Raw genomic sequence first — 21546 nt, 5'->3', positions numbered from 1 at the left:
AATAAAGATATGAAGACCCACCTACATTCATGATGAATAAGTAAAAGGAATTATAAAGAATAAAAACAATTGATTCATCCAATTGGTAGCAATAAGATTTTCTAAAGACCAATTCGTAATAGAAAATCTTGCACAATACAAGATAGGCTTTAATTCCCTTAAGTATTAAACCTATCTACGGATTATTGTAGTATGTCAAAAGAAGAAAATATAAAATGAAACTCTTCCAAAGAAGTTAGAAGTAAGAGAAACAAAGAAATGAATGACCAATTTAGAGACGAGGTTCGGAAAATGATTAATGAAGTTGTAGATCCAATAATGAAGATGCTTAATAACCCTAGACAAATAGAATCAAGAAAAAGGACACAAAACGAGCCTAATTCTTCGAAAGAAAGTTGTAACCAATTTAATCATGAGAGCGACGTAAATAATAAGAAACCCAAACTATAACCGGAATATTTTTTTTGAGAAATTCAAAGCCAATAAACCTAAGAAGTTCCGTGGAAATGAAGATACCATATCTACCTTGAAATGGCTCAAGGAACAAGAGTCAATCTTGAGCAATATTTCTTGCACAAGTGAACAAGCCATTTGGTGTTCTTCACGAATGTTCAAATATAAAGCTTTAGAATGGTGGAGTTTATTAATTCAAGTCAAAGGAAATGAAGTAATGTACAATTTAAGTGTGAAGAATTTAAAGATCTTATTTTATAGAAATTTTGCCCAATTAACAAAATAAAACAAGATCAAATCCTGCCATGGGACCAGAAGGTTGTTAATAACAATATCAAGGAATACAATGCTAAATTCTTGGAATATTGTCAAGTAACTCCGCAATTAGATAAATTGGAGTACGACAAAATGATGAAATACATATCTGGGCTACCAAAAGAGACAAAGAAGATAGTAAAATTTTATATACCACAAACAACCTCCGAAGCTATGATGGTAGCCAAATGTGTAATAAAACCGGAGGAAAAAGAGAGTAAAAAACAAAAGAAGTGAAGAAAAGCAAGAAAGAAAAAGGACCGCCTAAATTCACAAGACCCATTTGTGAAAACTGTGGAAAGAGACATCAAGGAAAATGTTGGAATAACATTAACATTTCTAAAAACAATCCATTAGTCATGTGTACTTTTTGTAAGAGAAAAGGGCATTCAGAAAATGACTGTAGAAGGAAAGCGGATACATGCTACACATGTGGAGAAAAAGGACATTTCAAGAATGAATGTTTGGAAAATAAAACAAGTAAGAGCAAAGGTGAAAAGAAGAACGTTGGAACGGTCACAACAAATGCATGAAGTAATATCAAAACAATCAAACAAAGATAAGAGTAGGCCAAAGGAACGCTAACTCTTGTAAATAACTAATAGTTTAGCTAACTCTTGCAAGTTGTTTGTAATCTCGTTATGTAACGAGAAATTTTGTAATCGTAGAAGGGTATTTAAATCCCTAATGTATATAAAGAAAGATATTAGAGTATAGATCGTGTCTCTACACAAGAATGCTTATATGCAAAGGAAAAGAGATAGTAAAATTTTCAAAATACAAGAAATTATGTTAATTAATAAATCATCATCTATAGAAAGATGAAGTAAAGTGAATGAAGAATTAAACAAATCATGTATATTCAAAGAAAATCAATTATCCGAACTTTAAAAATTCAAGGGGATAATTGATGGAAATAAACGGAAAGAATCCGTCAAAATCATGAAGCAAGGGATTACGTAAAACAAGTATGAAAATCTCGAAAGCTATCAAGAATGAGTAAGTAAAACAAAGATAGAAACTAAGAAGATCAAAAGGATGATGGATGAAAGGAAACTATCAAAATCATGAAGGATAGGATGTCATGAAGATTTCTGCAAAAGAAATTCGATAGATTGAATCCGAGGAATATCTAGTTAACATTAGTAAATATTTAGAATACTGAAGGTAAGGTAAATAATTAAACACAATTGGCCACTGTGTTTAGCGATTTACAATTACTTATGACATTCTAAATTATAAACTTACTATATCATCCAAAGATATAGAATGAACAAAGAGATATACTACACTCGGGAGTATTAATAAAAGAAAGTCAAACAAGATAGCCATAGAAAGAGGCTATCTATTCTCAATCAAATCACATAAATGTATTTACAATGAGGATTGCATAATTACATAAAAGAGTGGATGTAAAACAAGATGGTAAAGCATTAGAATATCCATTTAAAATAGTATATTCAAAGGATGCGAAAGAGAAAACCATCAAGTCTGAAGATTTATATATCACCCATAAATAGAAGAATGAGAAGACCTGAAGAACTAGAACATCGGAGCTTTAGAAGTTTAGAAACCTAAGTAGACATAAACAAAGCGAAACCAAGAAACCTCAAGAGTAAAAAAAAAACGAATCTCCAAAGAGAAATAGCATGGCACAATCGACTTATTAGTCAAGAGAGATGATGAAATCCTTAGACTCGGAAACCGAAATTGGATATTTATAATGGAAAGATACGCAAAACGATAATGAACAAAGCTCATAAGTATAGGATGCACTTTGAAAGTGACAAAACATACCACAAACCTTAGATCGAATTAGTGATAGAAGAATATGAACAAGATATCATTTCGTACATAATGAAATATCTAATTCATCTACAAGTTGAAACCAAGCACAAGAAACCTTCGGATTATTCTAAACAACCCAAACTCTCCATGTAGAAAAGGGTAATGATAACCATGAACCATATTACAAAGCTTTCCAAGACTACACGCCAACACGATGCAAGATGAGTTATTGTTGATAGACTAACAAAGTTTACCCATCTTTCTCCCAACCAACGATTCGTACTCGATGGAAAGATTAGCATGAAAATATGTGAACAACATAATGTCCCTACACGGTTTGCCACTATACCTCCAATCAAGACAGTCGAATTATATCCCATTTATAAGATACTTTCCAACAAATGTTAGGAACTCGATTGAACTTTAGCATTATCTATCATCCCCAAATAGATGGGCAAAGTAAAAAAGAACAATCCAAACGTTCGAGGTTATGCTCCACGCAAGTATGAAAGATTTAAGTGGAAATTGGATAATTGTTTTTCTCCTAATGGAATCCTCGAATAACAATTACCATGCAAACATTTGATTCACACCTTATGAGACGTTATACGAACATAAAAACCAAACATCCGTGTGTTGATCTAAAGATAGGGGATAACCAAATGTCTAGACCCGAAGGACTCCACGAAACGACAAATAAAGTATGGCAAACTCGTGAACGAATCAAGGTGGCGTGAGATCGCCAGAAAGAGGAATAACCAAATACTTGGACCCGAACTAATCCACGAAACAAGGAATAAAGTATTGCAAACCTGTGAACTACTCAAGGTGGCATGAGATCGCCAAAAGAATTATACGTCCGTAATAAGCCATTTGAATATAATATATGTGATAGGGTGTTAAATAAAATTTTGCCTAAGAAAGACGTCATTCGCTTCGATAAGAAAAGAAAACTTAGTCCACGATTGTAGGATATAGTCAATACCTCGAAAATAAAGTAAAGAAAAACAAAGAAATTATATAAAGAGAAACATATAAATATAACTATTGGTTATAGATAAAGCGAAATTATTGTTTAAATGATTTTAGATAATAATAAAAGAAAATAAATAAAAGAAAAGCAAATGAAATAATCTGTATTAATAAATAAAGATAGAAATATTATTTAAAAGTATTTTGAATAGTGAGTAAAAGAATATACATATATTGTTTATATGATTCATGTAAACTAAATAAAATATGTATACGTTTTGAAAAGGTAGATTTTAGAAAAGAAAACATGACGGACTAAAGGTCCGAATATGAGAATAAAGAATATATGATTTGAACTATAGGTTCAAACATACTATAAAATAAAAGGAAAAGATAAAGTAGAAAATAGTTATAGTAGATAAAATTATTTAAGTTTATCATTCTTAAATAATAAGTAAAAGAAAAATATACGTTTCTTAATGAAGAAGAAACATAGAGTTTAAGAAAAAGAAAACAAGTTAAACTAGAGGTTTATCTTGTAAAAGAAAAGAAAAGTAAATAAGTTAAAGGAAAAGAAAGAAATGATATTTTAAACTAAATGTTTAAAATAAAGAAAAGATGTTTTGAACTAAAGTTTCATAAAGAAAATAAAATCGAGGTAAAGATTTTACAAAAAAGACTAGAGGTCTTAAGCCTGATGGTATATCCGACTAACAAAAAGTTATACTCGTACTATAGGTGCGAGATAACAATGAAAAGGGAAAAACCCTCGGACAGTGTATTGAAGCTGATCCAAATCGAAAAAGGTTATACTTGTACTATAGGTGCGAGATAGCAACAGGAAATACCCTCGAACGGTGTATTGAAGCCGATCCAAATCAAAAAGGTGAATATGCCCCAAACTTTACAAACTTGTTTTCAAACGAGTCAAATGTGTTATGTGAAAAGATTTACATGAGACTACGTGTCTCTAAAACATTTATAAGCAAGAGTATAAACCTTGCCCTCATGCTATAGTATACGTTTGTCTAGATCCTTACATATGTGGTAAAATGTGGTGGGCACATCGCACCATACTTGGTTATAGTCACACTCGCCTTCGGGGAGTAATGACCATGTGTAAACGTATGATACCTAAGTAATGTCGAACGCTGCGGTGTTTGCTGGGGTGCTATGTGTAGAGACTTGAGTTTATAATTGTATTTGTTTTATTGCTTGAATATTCCTAAGCCACGATAGGCCGGAAATAAGTTATGTCTCGAGGGGTAATCAAGTAAAAGAAAATATTTTTCGCGTCAGCGTGTTCACCAGCATATCGCTGACGTATTTTTTTTTAACATTTCAGGAAATTAAAGTATCAAGAATTGGAGCCATTCATGAAGTGGATGTTCGCAAATGTAGAGATGGCTCATTGTTTTATATTATTAAAAACAACAAGATTAAACAAAGATTTATAAAACAAATATTGAGTATTTAATTACCCGAGAAGCTTTTTCAAACAAAAGAAATTATATTTTATTAATAATGGTTTCTAAAGTATATAAATATTTTATCAAAACTCTTCCGATTAAATAAACTCTGATATATTTACAAAACAGGTACCAACTGTTGGTCACATGCCTTGGCCGTAAGTCAGGGTGTGACAGTTTAGTTCGGTTTGTTTGGTTTAGTTGGTCCAAGACTTGAGATGTGACCAAGTTTGGGTCCAACAAATCCATATTAAAGTGTCAAACACAAAAGTGTAAATAAAAGAACTTAAACACTTAAATCTTTCATACAACTTGTTTTAAAACAATTAGATAACGAGTTAAATGAGAGTTCAGTTTCAGTTCGGTCCTTGACTCGGAATGAAACCGAGGATGGTTGTCACATACCCAATACCATGGAACTCATCAAGTAACTTTAGAAATTATAATACACAAACTTACATGTAACACATTGTTAAATCATTTTAAATATATAAGACATTTAAACGAGAGTTCGGTCTTGGTTCGGGGCTTGACTCAGAATAAGACCGATGATGGTTACCACATACCAAATACCATGGAACTCATTATAATAAACTTAGAAATGATAATACTCAAGTCTTACATACAACATGTTAAAAATAAAGTATTTAAACAAAAGTTCAATTTTGGTTCGGTTCTTGACTCGGGATGAAACCGAAGATGATAACCACATACCCAAATACCATTGAACTATTAAAATGATTTGGAAACTAAAATAATTAAGAACTAAACAATATTAACAAGCTTAAACAAAATTAAAGCATAAATTAAAGTGTTTAACAAGAATTGCAATAATCCTCCATGTAGCATTGCCTTATATGCATTTCACCTCAACCGATCATGACCGAAGGAGTGAAAGCTGAAGGAAACAAGGGGTATATTATATATATATATATATATATATATATATATTGTAATAACAATCTTTAATAATATGTAGTTAGTTAGAAACAAAGAATGGTTCTTGTTTGACTCTTAGAAGTCAAACAAGAAAGAATTTTAAGGTTGAAGCTTAGAACTTTGTTGAGAGTGTTTGGAGTGTATGAGTAGGTTAGAATGAGTGGTGTGGCTTTGTTTTATGAAGGATAAGGTGTTAGAGTTCTCCATTGAGTTTCCTTAGAGATTTCCAAGCTTTCTCAATATCAACAAAAAACGAATCTGGCTACTACAAAGCTTTTTAGCGTGGTGCTAATGGCTCTTATCCCGGTGCTAAGGTCGCGGAGGGAAAAATCTGACTTTTCAACTTTGACAATTTTAGTCCCTGAAGTTCGTTTTGAGTGTTTTAGGGGCATTTTAAGGGTTGTAAAAGATGTTGTTGAGATCCGACAACCAGAACATATATGTAACATAAAATTCATCATTTTTATATTGTTTAAAGGTTCGGGATACAAAACGGATCGGTTTTCATAATAAATCAAATACAAGGACTAATACGAATCGAATCGGAAAATGACGGATGTCACAGGACCGTTAAAAACAATTTTATGAAGTGGGATTTATTAGAAATAATATTTTAAAATAGTAACCAACTTTCAAAGGTGTCTCACTTTGGTTACTCATTAAATATTTCATTTGAATCAGGTTATTAAAGTTTCTTTTGATGCTTCAATATTAGATATTTAACCTGAAAGCATGTCATCCATTCTATATGTCCTTTTATTCAAGTCTTTTCATTTTTAATACTTGGACATTGCAAAATATTTTAAAAATTGCAAAAATCATTTTAAAATCACAAAAAATTGCAAAACCGATTTAAAAAATCGCAAAAGTGCCAAAAAAATATTTAAATGTGATAAAAAAAAATAATAAAACTTGTAAAAAACTATCGATTTTTTTATAAACATTAGGTAAAAAAAACTTAGGTAATATTCAATGGTAGAAAGTATTGATTGTGTCTACACCAAAAAGACCTTTTAATTATATATTCATAACAGATCATAGCAAAATAATGATAAAATTTTAACTTTAGTCGACATTCCATTACCAATAGAATGCTCATATGAGTCAAAATACACCAAAAATCCAACGTGTCAAAATACACCAAGATCGAACTAGACCAAACTACACCTAAACGAGTCAAAATACACCAAAATACCAAAAACGAGTCAAAATATACCAAAATACCTCTAACGGGTCAAATCGCCTAGTCTGCTATCTCGCGGGTCACACTTCTTGACTTTATGTTTTTATTTCTACATCTTAGTCTCGCCACCTTTGGTTGTAGGTCTTTTCTCTCGTTCTTGCAAGACCTGATAATATGTTCAATTCTTGGCAGTTTTTACACGTCAATTTTCTTCCAATTCCTACTTTTTAGTTCTTCTTTTCTTTCTCTACAGGTCTCTTTTCTCTTTTACTGACGTTGTTTCAGGTATTCCTCTCTCTTTTGGAGGTTGGGGTTTTATATCATTTGCTTTAGGCCAATGCATATTTTCCTTTGGTGATATTATACAATGTTTATATGCTTCCTTAAACATGTCCTTTTTAAACCAACACCTGACATATGTTTTGGGGTCTATGTTGATGAACCATAAAATTGCTATCTTATGAACACAAGGGACGCCTGACAATCGACATGATCCACAAGTTCAAGTTTGTCCCCGAATCTTCACTACATGTGCACTTTTTTACTCCTTCATATATGTTTTTACCACTTGGAATAACATCATAATGCCTACAAAGTTTTCCGATTTCTTTTGCCATTAAGAACCTTCTACATATCACAAATCTTCTAATATCTTCTTACATACGGATAATGGGCTTCCTTTGTGTAGTTCGTATGCATGAATTAACACTTTCACTTATTCTATTCTCCCAATGCATAATCACATGCCCCCACCAACTTAAAAAAAAAGCTCTTGGCCAAGTAATTAGATTTTTTTTCCATAAGATGATCATTCACAACTTTGCTACTAGTTTTCAACTTTTTCATGTCTTTAACCATTACTTATCAGTAGGATATTCATAAGCCCAAAACAAATTTTTAGATTCAAGCCCACAAATTTTCAGCATAAATGTGTCTTGTATATTGCATGTGCTAAACATTTGGAAATACATCCTTTACAGTCTCTACTGTGACACCCGACACTTTCGAGTTAGCTCCGTTAACATACACTTAGTTATCTCAAACAATCATGCATAATATTAACACAGATAAGTGAGGAGTCACACGCATGAGTCTGTCCTAACGCATTGGCGATTAATATCAAACCCGATCAGGTTAAGTAATTTGGATAGTATAGATCTTTATGTGCTACTTGATTATGTGTTTGCATGACATGAGAAGAGTAAAAAAGGGGGGCTTCTGTGTCGTGAAGGGCAATCCCCTCACGTTTAACGTGTTGCGATGGAAGTGCAGACGGGAAAAATTGTTTTAAAACCAAAAATCAAACCCTAATTGCCTCATAACCTCTCACAGGCGTTACCACACACACACACTTTTGGGATTTCTAAGATTTTTGGGTGTTTGGATGTGCTAAAGATTATATCAAACATCTAGGAATCATTACACGTAAAATATGTACGAATAATTGCGAAAATATATGTGTAATATTTTATTGTGTTCCCAAATACAGGTTATGTTGCGTAGCGAATAATTGCGCGGAATGAACGTTGACGACGACCCGGGTAAAGTTGAAAGTCTAAAAATTATTTAAATAAGTGGGAATGACTTAAAATAATATATTATTGATGAAAATAATAATATTAAGTCAAAATCCCCGGTTAACGAAACTTATAACTTACACACGTGGGAGCCGGTATAGCACACCGTAAAAGCACCAAACACCAACCATCACCAAAAATTAAGTCAATATCTCCATTCGCATCTCCTACCCACGGCGACACAACATGTCAGCGAACAATTACGCCTCATTGTCCCATAAAATCCATTGTTTGTTTGGAAATGCGGGTGTTATCATGTTTATCCTTACATTAATGAAGGTTAAAAGTTTAATCGTGTAAAACTCTTGTTTAGTTTATGATTTGATCGGAGGGAATTTAATAGATATACGAAACAGACGAGCTTTGAACATCGAACAATTATATAGCCAGACTCATGGCTCAAAAGACACGGCAAGTGTGTCACATCATTTTTTGGAGTATCTATCAACATACGATTTGCTGATGAAAAAATAGACGTTTCTTTGTGGAGACGACCGTAAGTACTAACATGTGAATTAAATATTGCAATTTTCATACTCTTTTCTTGAAAGCAGATTGTCTGATGATGTGGAGATCTAAATGAGTATGGACATGATGCATGCATTATTATTATTTTATTTAAAAGACCATATCCTGTTTTGACCATGACAATTTTCTTGTACAGTAGATATAATCATTTCAAACATTGTGAACATATGTGTAAGAATAAATAATACCACTTTTTACCATGATATTCTTCTTGATTGAGAGCTCAAAAACGTGAGAAAAATGTTAAAAACTTTTAGGTAGAATATGCAGAATACGAAAGAGTTAGAAAATTCATTGTTTCGAGTTCTTATTTGCCAAGTTTTTCTCGTCTTTTCTTCTCTGACAACATGAGCCATACAAGGTTGTTCTGGACAGCCCTTGACCTCTACTTATGGTTACGATAACAAGGTGGACATACACAATCTCTAAAAGTTAGATGATTTACTTTAGATCATGTTGTGTTGTGTTGTTTTATACACTTACTAAAGGTATGGTAATAAGAATAAGGAAAACATGATCTTCATTATAATCAAATGATTACCATATTTTCATACTATTGTTCCCTATCACCCTTTGCTCATTTTCTTTGATAATTATATACTAAGTGTAAATTATTAATGAGCTAAGAGGGTGAAAGCGACATGTACGGGACCAGTTACAAACAACTGATACTATTACATTGATAAAATGCTGATAAAACAAATAACAAACTATTGATGAGCTAAGATTTTTATGTTATAACTTTACTAAACTTTCGATTTGTTAACAGGCCTATATATAAGCAAACAATCAAGACCGTTGCATAGTTGAAAAGAAACAAAAGTAAAAAATTTAAGACCATTTATACACCGTCACAAATGTATACTAGGAAACAAAAATATTGGTCGAGCGCTCTTGCATCAAAGATGAACGGAGCTAAGCGTTCTACCGAAGCCGTGAGACGTAAAAATACATTTGCAGGGGAGCGTTCCACCTTATAGAGCGAAGCACCTGCACGAGCGATAGTGAAAATGTTGGCTTGAGAAACTCAAACATTGACGAGAATCCAATGGCCCGAAAACCTAAGGATTCCTCTGCAAGATTCATCCACGGAGGGTGAGTCAGAACCTAAGATCAGACCGGAAAGATGTAGCCGATGGACAATGGTTCACTCTTTCCTATATTTAATCAATTATAATATTAAATTTAGAAATATATATTAGAGAATTAATACTTAATAAATCCCTTGGAAAGTTAAAAATTTGTTTAAGCAAAATAATAAATCAAGATAGAAACATAATGAAATAATGATACACCAATAGTGTTACTATTTCTATAGTAGAAAGAAAGAAATAAATAGCCGATGGGTGGTGTTAGCAGTACCAGCAGCGGGTGGAGTAGTAGTAGTAGTAGAGTAACTAAGGGGGTATTGCTATTGCTATTGCTATTGCTTTGCTTCATCTTCTTCATAATCTATACATACAAACCCCCTTAAAGAAGCAGATCCCCTTATTATACATACACTATCTAAACCCCCAATTATTATGGCTCAAGAACCCCCCTCACAAACCCTAGACACTCCTATCGATCCACAACAAACACCTTCTTCTAATGAAAACACCAATCCATCACCATCACCATCACTCACACGTGACGTTTCATTCAGCCGTCTTAACGCCAAGGCACCGGAGTTCCTTCCACGAACCACCGCCGTTGATCTAACTCAGCCGCGGCTGGTGATTTCGCCGCCGCCGACGTCACCGGGACTGATTCATGTATATCCAAACCCTAATTCTCCGTTTCACGCGTCGATCGGGACTCATGTACCGGTTGCTGTGTCAAATCATCATCATCATCATGTTGCGATGCAGTATCATCATCATAATCATCTTCACCAGCAGCAGAGTCATGGTCATCAGAGGTATTTGGATCAGAAGGATGGTTCGGTTCAAGCGAACCGAACGGGGCATGGAGATCCGGAGTTGAAAGATGGGCTTACTGATGAAGCTACTCAGAAGATCGTTAATCAGGCACAATTATGTTTCTATTTATGTCTAATTTTATATGTTTCTGGTGAAATTGATGCTTTGTTTATTTGCTTATATAATTTGTCGCCACGCGCCCACGCCAACTGTCTGTTGATGATCTAGATGTGAAGTCCGATTCCGGTGATTTTATATGGGTTGCTTATACTTTATAGTGTAATTAATGTTTATAGCACATGTATGTTTTGTGGAAAACTTAGGGTTTATTAGATATGTCTTTTACATAGGGCCTGTATTTGAACCTAGGTATGATAATTTTTTAGTGAATACCGGTACTGTATCGACACCATACCGTTAGTTTTACCGAGTTACTGTACCAAGAACGCAATTGGTGATTTTCATCTTTTCAGCACTTTCAGTATCAGTACCATTCGGTGTTTTTTAATGGTAATGATACCGATTGTGTTCCTAATTGGTTATTTATACCTGATTTCATATGTTTTTTTGGTGAAATTGATGCTTTGTTTATTTGCTTTTACTCTGTTGCCACGTGAACTTTGTGCTGTTGTGTGTTGATGATCTACAGGCCCGGCTCCGAGAAAGCAAAAAAAGTTTTGGGCTGAAGGCGAAATTTCTTTTGGGCCTTAATTTAAAAGGCGTATTTTCTTGGTTTAAACAATTAATTTTATATATGGGTTTACTTGGTTATAATTTAGGTTGTGTACATTTTTTTTGTATAAAAATAGGATTAAAAATGGCTCAAATGAGACTAGAACCAATAACCTTTTGGTTGAGAGTAATACTCCTTTGCCACTAGACCAACCTAGTGATCATGTAGTTAAGTTTAAACATTAAATATACATATTGTTTTTAATAAAAATAAATATATATTTTCTTTAAAAAATTTGGTCCTAACAGGGTGTCGGGCCTGTGGCCGTCGACCACCCCGCCACCCCTATGAGCCGGCCCTGATGATCTAGATCACAATTTCGATTCCGTTGATTTTTGAAATGCTTTTTGTAGCATAATCTATGTCCAGTGCATATATATGTTTATTTTGTGGAAAACTTCGGGTTTATCAGATATGTTCTCTAAATTGGGCGTGCATTTGTTTTGACGTTGCATTTTGTGTAGGGATGAGATTGGTATCATACCGAAAAATAAAGATACCAAAAACGAGTGAAACCATACACTGAATATCATACCATTTTTGTAGTTCGTACTGATCAGTATCGGTATCATTAAAATATCAAAAAATTACCGTAATCGAATGGTACCGATACTGGAAAAATGAAAATTGATTTACCAATTGTGTTTGACACAGTTTTGGTATTCAGATAAAAATGCTCATCCTTAATTTTGTGTGTCAATGTGTTTGCAATTTGTAGTGGATTTTTGGACATTGGCTAGCTTTTTAACAGGTTGATTGTTTTAGAAATCCATTGCTTTTGCACTTTGTAGTGATTGGTGAATTCTGATACAACATTGAGACGTGTAAAATTGCTTGCATACATGATAAGGAAGTGCATTTTAAGCCTGCTTTTAAGTTTTGTTGCTGCTTTCTTTATACTGCATTATTGTGTACTTTGGTCTTTATTATTGACATTCTAGTAGTACAAATGTTGTAGGTGGAGTATTATTTCAGTGATATAAATTTGGCAACTACTGATCACTTAATGAGGTTCATTAACAAAGATCCTGAAGGATATGGTAAGATTAATCATTCCAATGTAAGATATAGTATCTTTATATATTGTTCTGTCAGTATTTGAGCTCGTATAATTTTTGTATTTAGATATCCTGCTACGGTACCTTCTGATCTATTTCTTAATTTTTAATTTGCAGTGCCAATATCTATAGTTGTAGCTTTTAAGAAGATCAAAGCCCTTGTTAGCAGTAATGCTCAGCTTGCTAACATACTTCGGAATTCTGGAAAACTGGTGGTTTTTTTAAAGAACATTTTATAATACCAACTTTGAACATATTCTTATTTGTTTTTGTCAATTGTGACTTCTAATGTTGCAACTTTGTATAGGTGGTTAGCGAAGATGGGAAAAAAGTCAAGCGTCTACATCCTATGACTGAACCAGATATGGAAGAGCTGCAAGTGAGTCTATGATTTGTTTTAGCATTGTTTATCAACACTCTAGAACACTCATGTTGCACGTATGTAATATTTTATTTTGTTTTCTTTTGTAGTCACGCATAATTGTTGCTGAAAATTTGCCTGATGACCACTGTCATCAGAACCTAATGAAGATTTTCTCGGCTGTCGGGAGGTAGCATATTTTCATTTAGAACTTTTGAGTATGCATAGACGTATGATTTCATTTGGTATTATGCAAGTGATCTTATTATTTGAAGTTGTACTTGATTAGTGTAAAGACAATTCGTACATGTCAGCCGCAAGCTTCCAATGGTGGGGCCACTTCAGCATCAAGAGCAGCAAAGGCAGATGGTATGCTCTACAGTAACAAGGTAATCATGTTTTGACATATTAAGATTCAGTTATTCATGCGTCTGTTACACATATATTAGCAATACAATCACAGTCATTTGTAGTGTTCATTTACTGCATGAATATTTGACCTACCCTTTGATTTATACATATTTTTGGCATAGTTACATGCTTTTGTGGAATATGAAACTATTGAGTCTGCTGAGAAAGCAGTAAGTGTCACCACTCTTTTAGATTACAATGTGTTTCATCGGTCCATTTTCAAGAATTTAATCATATATTCATATTATTATATATTTTTGTTTCAATAGGCTTTGGAGCTCAACAAAGAGGGCAACTGGAGACATGGTTTGAGAGTTCGTTTACTCAGACGCCCTGTATGTGTCTTAACAATACTTTACTAATTGCTACTTTCTCATCTAACTAGTGCACTTTTATTGTTGAGCTCTTCTATAATTTGGAGGGGAAATGTATATTAAGCTAAATACAATGATTCAATAAATCTAAAAGTCACGTGGGTAAAGATTTACATTTTGCCAAAGCTTGTCATAGGATTATAAGTATGGGCTAACATGCGCTCGACCTAAACATGTCATTTTTTGGTACGGTTTATTGGTTGATTGGGCTTGGTCTAGTTGGATTGACTAACAAATATTTCTTTTTGTTTTTAATTTTTGATAAATAATTAGAGTGTTCATTTTGATTACAGAAACACTATTATTGCAACGGTAATTTAATATGTTGAATTAAAATGATAAAATTGGGACAACTTTCAGCCTATATGAAGTGTTCAGCCCATTACAAATATTGTATATACTTATACCCATTTTAGTTGAAGTTAAGCTCAAATTAGCCTAATATTGAACCCAAATTAGCCCATTCGTAGGTAAATATGTCAAAATTGCCAATAGCACCTCAATTGGCAAGTTTATGTTCAAAGTTGTTGCAAGTTAATCCTGAAACTGATCATTAAGAAAGTTGAAGGGGCTAGGTGAAAGTATCTGGTTACAATATTTATAGTATGGGTTATTATTGTTCTTTTGTTTATGGTATGGGTCGAGAGTCAAAGTCAAAGCAATCAAGGTCAAGAGTCTAAGTCAAGGTCTAAGAATAATCAAGCAATCCTTGATTTAAGCATATGGGTTAAGTTTTTGGTCTATTTAAATGGGTGATATGATTCTAAGTTTATTGAGTCAAGTCTGCAAGTTCAATTATAATAAAAGGAGTCTTAAATGTGAAAATTTATTCATAATAAAATGTTATCTAATCTGGGCCAACAAAAATCAGCAGATACTTAAATTATTTATTACCTTAAAATGTCAACCATAATGATCTCTGATATGTAATTTATGTTTGGTTGATTATTTACACCGCTGAATCTGAATTGTTATTTTCTTAAAGTCTCAGGCAAAACCAGCTCAATCACGTGGAAAGAAGGCAGGGCAAAAAGATGAGGCTGTTCATAAGGAAGATGACACGTCAACATCAGATCAACATTCACAGAATGAGAAACAGTTAGATGACACTTGTCAGCAATCCGATGGCCCGTCACATGAACATGTAATAAGTTCCTTTTACTTCAATCTAAATCTAAATCTGAATCTTTCATTATTTTGTACTTTCCAGTAATTTTCATGGTATAGTTTCATTTCGTTGTAACATGTCATACTTTTATAATATAATTATTGTTATTTGTAGCAGGGAGAAGATCACCCAAATGACAAAGAGGGTGGTCATAAAAAGGGGCGCAACCGTGGCAGAGGCAAAGGACGCGGCCGACTTCAGTACAATAACCATCACAACAACCGCGGGAACCACATGGCTACGCCACCTTCAACTAATCCTGTCAACACTGAGCATCCGGTTATTGGGAAACAACCTCCTGGGCCGCGTATGCCAGATGGCACCAGGGGTTTCTCTTTGGGACGGGGGAAGCCCGTGAGTGTTCCCGTTGATAGTAGCATCGTTTCATGAGGCAAGTGGTGATTGGATGGAATAATATGTGGTGATTGTTGGGAGTAGGAGAATATTTTCCCTTTTTACTGGTTTGAGTGTTGTGTATTCTAAAGTAAAAGATATGATGATAATATGGGTCGAAACAGAATGTGGGTTTTTTGATATACTGTTTTTAGAGGTTGATTCCCCTTGTGTTTCTTGTTTGTTAATGTAGAATGCAAGAAGAAAACACCGTTGTGGGAGTTGTGTCGGGTTGGGTGCAGATGTAATTGAAGTGAGTAAACACGATATGATTGATGAAGGTGTATCGGTTAAGGGTTCTTTCTGTCCACAAAATTTCATCTGCTTTATGTTTAGTTTGGTTTGTGTCATGTTATAGATCTATTTATTTTCTCTGATACATGCTGCAAGTTAAAAAAGTTGGTATGTACCAAGGTTTGGACTAAGGCTGAGCATTTTTCGAGTTGGATCCAGTAATCTGGCTATCCGACTCGAATTGGTTCGAGACCACTTGATATCTGTTTTGGTTTTTGGTGTGAAATTCGGGTTTGATTTGGTTTGGATTGGGTAAAAATTGAAAACTGTATGTATGGTTTATGTATAGAAACAGTAGATCTCATGTTTTGATTTTCTTGTGAGTTTGGTCTGGTTCGGTTTCGGTTCGAATCACACCTATAGTCTATGGACATAGAAGTGTTCTTGCGTTTCTACATGGACCTGGTTCTAGGTTAAAAATGCTTTTAATATAAATTGTTATTTTTCAATTTGATTTGCCCTTGAATTGGCTTTCAAGTCATATGACTTGTCCTGACTTGGTTGGAGTAAGATGCCCACTCTGGCTTATGTCCCATCCCATGGCTTCATGCGAGTAAAACAATTTGAACACTATCAGAAATTTGGAATTTTGGATGACTCATCATAGTCTTGATGTGAATTTATTATATATATTTTTTTTTTGAGAATAAATATAATTTTTCATGTATAATATCTCAACTACGCCAACAATATTTGTGTATCAAACTTTATCTTTGCTTATACAAAACTTCCAGTCTTACTATTTGCTGAGTAAAATGTTTTATTATCATAAACCATTTAAATATATAAATAAACGTTTACATTCCTTCCACTCTAGTAGTAGTAATTATTATTATTATTATTATTATTATTATTATTATTATAAAATGTAAATTGTATCGTTAAAAAAAACCTCAAATCTTGATTATTCAGCAACTAATGGATTCACCAATACATACATATATCTGAATAGTTATTACGTTAAAATTTTTGTGGACTAGGGATGAGCTCGGTGCCATACAAGTACTGATTGGTACTGATCTTAAATTTCTCGATTAAGCTTTTCTTAAAAACTCGGCGTTGGTACGAAATGCTCGTTTCGGTACAAATTGTTCCGTATCAGTACCCACTACCATTTGCTCATCATATTGGGGACTCAAAAACACAACTCTTGTTCACAATAACCACCAGGTAAATTCATGGTATACGAGTAAGTTATTAAAAATCGTAAAGCTTGTTTGCTAGGTATGCAATTGGTTATCAAACTTAGACTCAACATACCCGACAAAGTGTATTCACCATTTCACCTAATAAATATGATTTACAGTAGCTTCTAAATATTTATTGGTTTATCATTGAACCGAAAATACACTCACACACTTATGCTATAATATGTACACCATCCCACACATCATACGGTCAGTATAACTTCTACATAATATAACACTATCACGTCTCTCAATTAAAGTCTTATCATACGGGTCGTATCACATTTTACTCATACGTACGAGCTCATATAGGAAAACCCTATTTTGTAGTATGACTGAGCAAATGCTACGGGATACCGTTAGTGTTAATTCGGTACCAAATATGTGAGGTCACTGGATCGGTACACTACCAATATTTTACCGAGTTTTTCCTTCGATCCCAATACCCATTTTAGACGACCTTGATATCTGTACTTTTGGTACTACTACTGGTACTAAGCTCATCCCTAGTAGCCTGGAATATTTATTATTCAATTTAATATTACGTGAAAGAATACGCATAAAGTTCAGAAAAAGGAAGCTAAAAAACCAAAGACCTTTTTTTCTCCTCAAATTTCCAACCCCACTCTATCTTTCATTCACACAGGCTACAGCAAAAGCCAACAGATAATAATAATAATAATAATTAATAAACCAAAAATAACCTCACCTCATTCATACTCCGATCAGTCGCCGGAGAAGTTAATCTTCGCCGGAACAGAATTGAAGAATGACGTCATCAACTAGGCTGCTATTGTTGCCTCCTTTCACCATTGCTGCTGCTGCTGCTGCTGCTTCACGCCTCTTTTCTTCTTCTTCTTCTTCTTCTTCTTCTTCTTCTTCTTCTTCTTCTTCTTCTTGTTTCAATTTTAGGTCATCTGGTCCACAATTCAGTAAGAAGCCGGTAAAACCTCTATTTTAATATTAAATTGTGTGTTTATATGATCTAGAATTCATTGATTGATTGATTGAATAGGTTTGATATGCTTTACTATTGATTTGTGCAGTTTGGGCCTGTATTATATGTTTTCATTTACAATTGTTTGTAAATAATAATCTGATTAGGTCTTAATAAAATCCTTTGATTTTTCTTGTATCATTTTCGGTCCCGTTTATTCATTCAAGAAGATGCTAAAAATCCTAATTAATTCATCACATTGTCACTTTGGGGTACCTTTTAAGTTTTCATTACAAATAATTTTCATACATTATTATTAAATGATATGAAGGTGTTTTCGACTCTGGAATGCACGTAATTATGAATCGAAAGACAACTTGCACACAAGGTTACAATGTAAAGACAGCATATACATAAGGCTGTTTCCAATGTATGTTCACAATAAATACGACATTTGATGCCTTGGTGTAAATATTAATCATTGACCAAGACATGAAATTTAGTGTACATTTTACATCAAATTTGGTGCAAAATCAGTCACCACACCAAATACTGAAAGTTTCATTTCAACTATTTTGAAAAATATTGTTTTGTTTATGCCATACTCGATATTGATTATTTATATAGTTGATATTTACTCAATATAAACGACAAGACTAAATGTAGACTTACTCTCCAAAACTGTTGATGTGGCCCCTAAAAGTTATAAGAAGCAAAACGAAATATGTTTATCCAAACATTAAGAACTGATTATTCAGATAATCAGTTTCAAAATACATGCTATTTGATTGTCAGCTTGAGCTTGATAATTGTTTGTTTGAATGCTCAGTTGATAATTTACTACCAGGGCCCTCTGTTTTTATAGTGGCTTTCTGGCAAAAGTCATCAAGGCATTGTTTGTTTAAGGATTGAAGATGGGAACGAAGTCAATCTGTTTGGGGATTCCGATGATGAATTTGGAACTCAACTTCCAACTCAGGCCCAAAGCGTTGTCGAAGGCTCGGGTGCGGTTCTTGTCTCAGAATATAAACCCTCCCCTGATGTCGATTATTTACAAGTATGTGCTAATGTTATATCTTCTTGCCACTCATTTATTGTTACTTGTTAGTATAATATTATATATTTCTCAGGAGTTACTAGCGATACAGCAACAAGGGCCACGAAATATTGGCTTTTTTGGGACACGGAATATGGGATTCATGCATCAAGAGCTCATTGAGATTCTCAGTTATGCTATGGTCATAACGGTATATACACGGATCGATTAATTATTATAAGAGGAATGTATAGTACGCCCTGCTTGCGGTGCGCGCATATAATGTGTATATGTGTGAACCCTCGGGTGGGCAAAAGTAAAATTGCACTAATTTTGACGTTATTTTACTAATCTCGTGAAAATAACGTTAAAAGTGGCGGAAGGTTAATCAGGCATCATGTGGTGGCGTTGATAGCCGAAAGACAAGGGCACATGCACCGATCAGCCGGTGTCCCGATGATTGAGTGCTATGTGCCTTATGTCCAAGGCTTGATGCAAAACTACTATCGAGCCGGGGGTCTCACCGGAAGCAGCCTCTCTATCCCTATGGGATAGAGGTAAGGCTGTCTACATCTTACCCTCCTCAGACCCTACCATAGCATTGCTATTGGTGGGATATACTGAGTACGATGATGATGATGATGATGAAGAGGAATGTATAGTCATGGTGACAGAAAACAGTATTATCACAATATTAATATAGATTTTGTTGCAGCAAAATCACATCTTTACGTCAGGAGCTTCTGGCACTAATGCTGCTGTAATTAGAGGTGCACTAAGAGCCGAGAGGCCCGAATTACTAACTGTTATATTGCCTCAGAGTTTGAAAAAACAACCTCCTGAGAGCCAAGAGTTACTTTCAAAAGTAAGACTTTAGTCATGTGTTTAACTACTTAATCATATAATATTAATTTTATGGGGTGTAAAAGAAAAAAGATTTATTGAAATGTGCAGGTAAAAAATGTGATTGAAAAACCTTACAATGATCATCTGCCATTGATTGAAGCCAGCAGGTTTTTTTAAAATCGTTAAATTAACTGACTTTCTATTTATATCTTGTTTTGATTTTATTATCAAGGATGATGAGTTATTATGATGAATTTGCAGGCTGTGTAACATGGATATCATATCTCAAGTGCAGCAAGTTATCTGCTTTGCGTTTCATGACAGCCGATTGCTGATGGAAACATGTCAAGAAGCAAAGAATCTTAGGAAGATTGTAACCCTGTTTTACCTAGATTGATTGATTCATTGGTTGTGTACACATCAAAATGCAGCACACCACTACTCATTTCTGCTCTTTTTTTTGTTGTTGCAATCGTTATAGCCCCTTCACAATTTGATTGTGTTGTTATTATTGTTATTGTTTCTTAGACAAAGTAAACAACTTGAAAGGTGTAGGTAAACAGTTATGTGCATTATATATTTGATTATTTTCTTTCTGTACACACCTGTGTAATGTCAATGAGCATGCATATGCATTGGATCTACTTTGATATGGAATCAAATGTACTACAATACTTGAATACATATAAAAAATAAAAACCATACAACCAAACACAAAACTTTGTATATTTTGCTTGGACTCGACATTGTTTGATTAAATTAACTCAAATTTAGGCTCGAGATTATTTAATCTTGTCTCGATTCAAGTCTTTAGAATGCTAATCTTGAGTAGGTTATGAACGAATTGACTTACATGTACGAAACATAAACAATTCTCGATCTAGCAATCCATCCTATGTATGGCCATTGCCACTTTGCAGTTATCATTTGGTTCACACATGCGTTAACGTCAAAGATCATGTAATTGCGATAAACCAATATTAAACGTAGCAAGTACTCTTATGTTGATATATAAAAATATTCATTTCCATGTAAAAAACCCTTAAGTATTGTTTATGTTAGTTTACCATATTCTAGCAATATCCTCTGTATGCAATCATAATGTCATGGACCAAATATTTGAAGATCGAATTGCTTGATTATGCTGACACTTGGGTTTTGCTGGCTAGTCCTGGACTTTATCGGGCATGGCCTTAGCGGGAAAGAGACACGTACATGCCTGATGAACGCATCGCTGGTCACAAGTTGTCCCGCCGCCTGATAATTCCAAGACATGATGAAACTAGTAGATCCTACTCATAAGCGGACAGATTGGCTGCCAGAAGCATCGAAAAATTGCTCAGTGACGATAAGCTCTAGTACAAGATTCCTACCATATAATATTCATAAGATCTTATGCAATCTTGTTTGACTTGAGTTAGTGAATCTGAAACTTTTAACATAAAGTAGAAATCATATACTTAGTTTAAATCACTATGAGTAATGCTCCACTTTGGTTATCATGCTTCACTGAAGAAACACTAAGCGACCCTGGGCAGATTACGGATAATCTGGGGGTTAAGTAATGTTTCCTACGAGGATGAGGTCCAGCAAAGAAAGTTGTTCTTCAGGTGACCTGCAAAA

At 33.9% G+C, this 21546-nt stretch overlaps 2 protein-coding genes across 3 annotated transcripts; both read left to right on the top strand.

The window, feature by feature from the left end:
• The first annotated feature begins 10703 nt into the window (after nucleotides 1–10703).
• Nucleotides 10704–15950, top strand: LOC143555063 (la-related protein 6B-like). Of its 2 annotated transcripts, none has more exons than XM_077044695.1 (10): nucleotides 10704–11233; nucleotides 12817–12898; nucleotides 13034–13128; nucleotides 13224–13295; nucleotides 13388–13467; nucleotides 13567–13666; nucleotides 13811–13858; nucleotides 13958–14023; nucleotides 15054–15206; nucleotides 15345–15950. In XM_077044695.1, exons 1-10 carry the CDS (start codon nucleotides 10748–10750, stop codon nucleotides 15618–15620), a joined length of 1458 nt encoding a protein of 485 aa, XP_076900810.1. In that variant the 5' UTR covers nucleotides 10704–10747; the 3' UTR covers nucleotides 15621–15950. The 2 variants fall into 2 exon arrangements, with proteins under 2 accessions (XP_076900810.1, XP_076900809.1); XM_077044694.1 differs by having other exon boundaries at nucleotides 15048–15206.
• Nucleotides 15951–17873: 1923 nt separating this feature from the next.
• LOC143555045 (uncharacterized) lies at nucleotides 17874–20567 on the top strand. The gene is made up of 6 exons (XM_077044677.1): nucleotides 17874–18047; nucleotides 18907–19098; nucleotides 19172–19288; nucleotides 19793–19942; nucleotides 20032–20090; nucleotides 20185–20567. Exons 1-6 carry the CDS (start codon nucleotides 17874–17876, stop codon nucleotides 20318–20320), a joined length of 828 nt encoding a protein of 275 aa, XP_076900792.1. The 3' UTR covers nucleotides 20321–20567.
• Nucleotides 20568–21546: the final 979 nt, after the last annotated feature.

The sequence above is a fragment of the Bidens hawaiensis genome, unplaced genomic scaffold, assembly GCF_021521415.1.
Source record: "Bidens hawaiensis isolate Kalapana, Puna unplaced genomic scaffold, B.hawaiensis_p1.1 tig00017951_1, whole genome shotgun sequence".
Taxonomy (NCBI): Eukaryota; Viridiplantae; Streptophyta; class Magnoliopsida; order Asterales; family Asteraceae; genus Bidens; species Bidens hawaiensis.
The sequence above is the reverse complement of the archived record's forward strand: the minus strand, read 5'-3'. Positions and strand labels throughout refer to the sequence as shown.

Excerpts from the sequence above, each read along its gene's own strand:
- LOC143555063 (XM_077044694.1), top strand. The coding sequence starts at position 10,748 with ATGGCTCAAGAACCCCCCTCACAAACCCTAGACACTCCTATCGATCCA. Across the intron at positions 12,899-13,033 it reads CAAAGATCCTGAAGGATATG|TGCCAATATCTATAGTTGTA; the intron begins GTAAGATTAATC and ends TTTAATTTGCAG. Across the intron at positions 13,468-13,566 it reads ATTTTCTCGGCTGTCGGGAG|TGTAAAGACAATTCGTACAT; the intron begins GTAGCATATTTT and ends GTACTTGATTAG.
- LOC143555045 (XM_077044677.1), top strand. The coding sequence starts at position 17,874 with ATGACGTCATCAACTAGGCTGCTATTGTTGCCTCCTTTCACCATTGCT. Across the intron at positions 18,048-18,906 it reads CACAATTCAGTAAGAAGCCG|TGGCTTTCTGGCAAAAGTCA; the intron begins GTAAAACCTCTA and ends CTGTTTTTATAG. Across the intron at positions 20,091-20,184 it reads CCATTGATTGAAGCCAGCAG|GCTGTGTAACATGGATATCA; the intron begins GTTTTTTTAAAA and ends ATGAATTTGCAG.